Source organism: Priapulus caudatus, unplaced genomic scaffold, assembly GCF_000485595.1.
Source record: "Priapulus caudatus unplaced genomic scaffold, Priapulus_caudatus-5.0.1 Scaffold116, whole genome shotgun sequence".
Classification (NCBI taxonomy): Eukaryota; Metazoa; Priapulida; class Priapulimorpha; order Priapulimorphida; family Priapulidae; genus Priapulus; species Priapulus caudatus.
In genome coordinates this window covers 83,846-90,471 of record NW_014577177.1, presented here as the reverse complement: position 1 = coordinate 90,471, position 6,626 = coordinate 83,846, and the positions used below count along the sequence as shown (strand labels likewise).

General features: G+C 45.6%; 1 protein-coding gene across 1 annotated transcript in view; it reads right to left on the bottom strand.

Annotated features, from left to right (window-relative positions):
- Nucleotides 1–5,391: 5,391 nt before the first annotated feature.
- LOC106805516 overlaps nt 5,392–6,626 on the bottom strand; it is a 35,049-nt gene continuing 33,814 nt past the window's right edge. Inside the window, exons 3-4 of the mRNA XM_014807137.1 lie at nt 5,730–6,117; nt 5,392–5,459 (exon numbers count right to left, since the gene is read on the bottom strand). Coding sequence (XP_014662623.1) covers nt 5,392–5,459; nt 5,730–6,117 — 456 coding nt within the window. The remainder of the gene's footprint in view (nt 5,460–5,729; nt 6,118–6,626) is intronic.

Sequence of the window (6,626 nt, the reverse complement as noted above, 5' to 3'; positions counted from 1 at the left end):
GATAGAAAAGTGAGAGGTGCGAGAGACGAGAAGAGAGAGAGGCGAGACAGTAGAGAGAATGCACTGAATATCTCATCATTCTCTATCTGGCTCGCTTTCTCTCTCTCCTTCTTCGCTGTAAACTCGTTCGACTAGCACATCGATAAACAAATTTAAAATGACCATAACTATAACGTATACATGTCGGCTACGCGACCGTACACAAATGATTATAAATGGTTTCCAATTAATCAGACTGGCCCATGTACTAAGCAATTAAGTAAGGGTACGGTTGTTCGCACACGAGCTAATGTTGGCAAATTAAAAGAAGAGTTATGTAAAAATCGACCAACATGAATAACTCATTCATTTGTTATTCTGTTATTCTGCTTTCTGTCGCAGTAGCGGGGAGCGCCCTCTCACGTTACCTGGCGGGTTCTCGTGTGTATACTCTGCTGTTGCGAGCTCACACGAGTTGTACTAACATTTCACGTTGCTTTCATTAATTAGCGCGTTTCTTAGTTAATGAAACAGTTCTTAGTTACGAGAACAAGTTTTATCCGATGCAATTACTTGTGCCGCACACGCGCAGGTTAATTGACTACGAACGTAAAGACTAATTCAACGACGTAATCTATTCAACGCAACACAAGGTTAATACCACAAGAGAAAAATACTCGCTGTCTGCCTGTGGCAGGAGTGCTATCCGTTTTTTGTCTTGGCAATATATTTTGTTCGCGCTTTGCTCTATTTAAAATCTATCTATCTATGTATCGTATCTATCGTATCTATTCTTTCTTTCCTATTTTATTCTGTTTATCTCGCTCTTCTCTATCTTTTATTCTCGCTCCCTCTACAATTATTAGCGTTTTTTAATACAAAATCAGTCTTCCTCTCTCATTACTATCGTCACACCTCGCCCCATCTTTTCCCTATCAGATTTCAGCTGGCACCTCTCCCTTCGTTCTTCCTGCATCCATCCGCCTATTACAAGCAGACGGCAGTCTCTCTCTCGCGGATGAGACGAACAAGGAACAAAGCCCCGTGTGGCGCATGCATGTGGCATCGCATCTCACGTAAACACGTAGAGAGGGGGAGGGGGGCTACGTTTCCCGGATCCTAGCCGTGGCTGGCCATCACGTTGTCCTCCACGATGTTTTAGCTGCGGTGTTGTGACGAAAGCCAGGGCGTGCGCTCGTGTCTAACAAGCAAGCTCGCTGCCGCAGCCAGCGGGGCTATTAGTCTTGCCCCCACGGAATCGTTCGTCTGAGCTTCATGCTAAATGCCGCAGATTCCGCGCGCTTTTCGCGAATCGATATTTCATTGCTGACGCTCATATGATGAGAGTTGATTTCCAGCCAGTCAATCAGCGAGTAGGAAATGAGTAGTTGATGTTACGCCTCCACCGTGCTATCTCTATCCCTCGCGCTGCCTCTCTCTTCCTCTCGCACTCTCTATCGTTCTTTCTCGTTCGCGCGAGCACTCCTGCGCGCGCGCGCTCTCTCTCTCTCTCTCTCTCTCTCTCTCTCTCTCTCTCTCTCTCTCTCTCTCTCTCTCTCTCTCTCTCTCTCTCTCGCACCCCGTTCACCCTTCCTCACTCGCTGTCTCACTCCCTCTCACCTCTCTTTGCCAGTCTTCCTCTTTCCCTCCCTCTCATTTTTCCCATCTTTCTTTCTCTCTCTTTCTCCCTCTATCTGTCTCTCTCTCTCTGTGTGTGTGTGTTGCGCGTGCTATCTCCCTCGCTTTATTTCTCTCCCGAACTTTTTTCTTTTTTTCTTTCTCACGCTCTTGCTCTCTCGCCCTTCCCCACCCATCCCATCTAGTCTCACTCTTTCCCTTTCTCCCTGCCTACTTCCTCCTTATCACTCTCGCGCGTGATCTCGCTCTCAATCTTTCTTTCTTTCTCTCTCTCTCTTTCTCCTTAATTTTATTATAATTCCAAGATCAACATCACACTTTTACTGCCATTCTTGCTATCACGTCACTCGGCGAATCCACACCCCTCCCACTCTCACGTCACACTCAGGTTAACCGCTCCTCATAGTTTTGTTTGTTTAACGCTTTAAGGTTTTCTATATCAGTTGCGAGATGTCGGGCGCGGATGAAATGTACGTCCTTCTGACAAGTTAAAAGCATTACTGCACCTGCCGTTACAAACCTGTTATGTAAAATTTTATCGACGCTTCGTCTACTTCAGCGGTTCTGGGACACGCAGATTTATTATCATGTTGCTAATTTGGCGATACTTGCGCTCTCCACTGCCCCGTCCGTCTCCCTCCTCTCAACACGACCGTCCACCCGTCCCCCCCTCCCCACGCCGCGCACCCCACGCCTCGTGCCACGGCTCTCTAACCCCCACAAAAAAGTCCGCCCCACCCGACACCGCCTCACTCCGCACACACAGCCCGCCCGCCGACTTCCCAACCAAGTCTCTCTCTCGCTCTCTCATCTCTCTCTCTCTCTCTTCTCTCCTCTGCTCTCGTCTCTCTCTATCTCTCTCATCTCCTCTCTCTGTCTCTCTCTCTCGGGCCAGCCTCTTCTCGCGCTCTCTCTCCTCTCGCCGCATCTCTCTCTCTCCCCCCCTCGCGCGCGGCTCTCTCTCTCTCTCTCTCCCTCGAGAGTACACCATCCCGTTTCCAGGCATGTCATTACAGCTACTCGTAAATAGCTTCATAAAACTTTTAAATTTCATTTCAATCGTTTTCTAAATTTCAGTTTCCGCTTCCTAAACGCAAACGCCCCCACCACTCTCCACTGTGCACCCGTTTGAAATGCGAAAAGCAAGGCAATTTAGTCACGTTTCGGCAATTTCGAATACATCACTATAGCATGGATACAGATACGCTAGGCTTGACACGTTGAGATTCATTTTCTCAAGAAAGGGGGCTTATAGTCCGCTGACTAACGTTATAAAACTCGGACACTGTAATGCAGTTTGCTGGTGCGTGCGGAGTCACGTTACATATACCAGGAGGTACCCACGGTAAGAGACATGTACGCGCGTACAGAGATAAACCAGGTACACCCAGGTACACGTGACGGATATGCTTGTTTCCCAAAAGTTTGCAGGAGTCGTGATTAGTCATGGGTGTGTTTTACGGCTAAGCTATGAAGCGAGTGGGAAATATTTTCGCCCCGCAGCGTACCGCTGATTGACTGACTCTTTATACCAGATTATGGGTGTTTCGCGCTCAAACTTAAAATCACCCCGGCGGTCGCATCTTGTCAAATTTGGCGAAAGAGATTTCACGGAATTTCTCTATCTCTCCTCTCTCTCTCCATCTCATCTGTCTTCTCGTCTCCTCACTCTCGACCTCCTCTCTCTCTCTCTCGCCTCTCTCTCCGCCTCTCTCCTCTCGCTCTTCTCGTCCTCTCCTCTCTCTCTCTCTCTCTTCTCCTATAATATAATTTATATATATATATATATATATATTCTATAATATATATATATATATTGAATTGAATATATACATTTCGATTATTTGGATATATATTGATGGCATATTAAATTCAGAAGATAGCACTTGCGCGCACGTTGTCATTGAAATCAATATCATAGTGTTCGTGAGCATAAAGTTTCAAATCCTTTTTTGTTCACTCATCACACAACAAAATTTTCACATTTCCACTTGGCCCGCATTGATTAATGTACCGGCGGTTTTTTTTATATAGTGTTCTCCCAATGAACAATACGGGGTGTCATTTTCCCCCGGGCGTAGATGGACGGTGCCGTTACGTAGCAGCACTAGTCACTTCGTACGCTTCAAAGTCCAAATCTTCCACAGAAAGATTCCACAGTCATACTTCCGTACTAGACATGGCCTTATTTCCCTAACCCTAACCCTAACTCTAACCCTAACCCTAACCCTAACCCTGACCCTAACCCTAACCCTAACTCTAACCCTAACCCTAACCCTAACCCTGACCCTAACCCTAATCCTAACACTAGTGCTGCCACATCACGTGACCGTCCATCTACGCCACAGAAATAGAATAGATTCTATTTCTGTGATCTACGCCCGGGGGAAAGTCACTCTCAACAAATATGTGCGTGTGCTGCCACCTACAGGCTAGAAAATGCGATAAAATCATTCTTTGGTATTTGGGTTGCATTAGAGTACCTAACAATATCTCTCAGTTAGCGACTGCACTTCAAAACCACTGATCTCTAAGATACTAACCTAGTTAGTATAGTAGAGATCAGTGTTCAAAACCTGTTTCTACAATGGCCGCAATGCAGACGATCAGGTTATATGGAAGGTGGCGCCACCTTGCAACCGAAATTTGTGCGATTCGTTTATTGCGGTTACTGCTGGTCTGTAGTATACAGAGTCATCAGCTAACGTTGTCTACCAACCAAGGTAATTTCGTATGTTTTGAATATTAAAATTATTCGATGAGTTTTTGTTTCGCCGACTTAAAAATCCAAACTAATAAATATATATACGTGGCGCGGTTTTTATAAATTAATCAACAGGGAACAGAAAATCATGAGAATGAGAAATGAGAATGTTTTGTGTTCCTCCACTTCATCCCGCTAGATGGCGCGCCAACGTCATTGCGATTTACTGATGGAAACGTCGCTGGAAACTATAGGCGCGTTCACACGGACGTTTTTGGCCCGAGCCTAATGAGGCCCGCGCCAAATTTGGCTCGAGCCGAGCGTTCACACGGACGGTTTTTCGTGGCCGTGCCAATTTAGCACGAGCCAATTTGGTCCCATCAAAAACGTCTGACCAGGCCCGAGCCAAATTTTAGCACCAGCTAAATCGGTAGAGCGGTAGATGCCGCGAGTGTCGAACGTGTACTTCGACGAAATAAAGTCCAAAACAGTATAAAATTAGATCAGGATGCATGTTTTCAAGATTGATAATTGAACTCGGAACGGATGTAAACACTGAACCGTACACAACGCCATCTCGCGACAGATATATAGCTGCGTAATATTAATATAAATATTATTTAATTAATATTAATTTAATAATAAATATTAAATAATAATAGTATTCGCTTGCGTACGTGTGAACGCTCCAACTCAAACCGGCCCGAGCCAAATTTAGCCCATTTAGCCAGAGCCAAACCACCGTATGACCGTATGACCGTATGACCGTGAGAACGCGGTATATTCGGTATAATGTCCATAGACCGTGTCTCAACCTGGGTAGTGAGTCTGTATGTTGTGTGATAAGCGTGAGTGCACATGTAATCGTACATGTAGAGAATTCTAACAATTATGATCATGCGATCATTTGGTGTATATTTGTGTATGCAGTACAAAAATCTTGAGCATATAATCTGCTATTGTGGTAATTTCCTGATGAAGACACCCTTCGCTTTCTCGTGCTATTAGTGTATGAAATGTGGATACTAGATGGCAGCACCATACAACCATAGCGAACCAGCGTGGCTGTGTTAACAAATTGTCAGACTGAATCTTGGGCTCATGAATTTCCCGATTAAAGCAACACATACAGTGTCCACTTTGAAAACACACTACCTTAGCGTGACGTCATAGCTTGATGTTATGTTTTAAGACTCTGCCTGGTTCGCCCATATCTGCAATGTTTCCGTCCTAAACGGTTTTTGCAATCATGAAAGGATGATTCGTTGATTGTGACTCGTTAGATTTCTCGAAACTGCTCAATTCATACGCGTTAGCAACGCACACAAACTAGCGACGGTAAATACGAAGAATAAATTTCACGCGTCAACACATAGGCACCACATAGCAAATTTTTGTTATCACTTACCGGAAATCCCGTCACCAGTTCGCTTCCGTTTCCGTCGCCGTCCGATCTCGTCTTTTAACAAGTCCTCCGAGTCGAAGTCTAACGAACTTTCCACTTGTAATGTACTTTCTAGACAGTCTATGTTGTTATAATCTAAACTAGTGTCACTATTGAGGCCATTGAAACTGAGGTCGTCACAAAACGGAAGGTCGCTCTCCACGTCACCGCTGAATGGAGACCTCTTCGCGTCCAGCGTGTGAAGGTCGCTGCTGAGGGACGGAGGACTGAAGGGACGCTCGAGTCCCGTGAAATCCTCGTCTAGGTCGGAGAAGAGGCCATGCAGGTCGGTGTGAGAGAGCTCCTGGAGAACCTCCGGTTGCGACACGACGATCACATTCGGACTGCTATCCTGGAATAAAGAACGGGGTTGGGGTGCCGTTAGTGCGTTTATTGCGTGGTTGGTTTGCATCGTTCTCTCTCTCTCTCTCTCTCTCTCTCTCTCTCTCTCGCTCTCTGTCTCTCTCTCTCTCTCTCTCTCTCTCTCTCTCTCTCTCTCTCTCTCTCTCTCTCTCTCTCTCTCTCTCTCTCTCTCTCTCTTTCTCTCTCTCTCTTTCTCCTTAATTTTATTATAATTCCAAGATCAACATCACACTTTTACTGCCATTCTTGCTATCACGTCACTCGGCGAATCCACACCCCTCCCACTCTCACGTCACACTCAGGTTAACCGCTCCTCATAGTTTTGTTTGTTTAACGCTTTAAGGTTTTCTATATCAGTTGCGAGATGTCGGGCGCGGATGAAATGTACGTCCTTCTGACAAGTTAAAAGCATTACTGCACCTGCCGTTACAAACCTGTTATGTAAAATTTTATCGACGCTTCGTCTACTTCAGCGGTTCTGGGACACGCAGATTTATT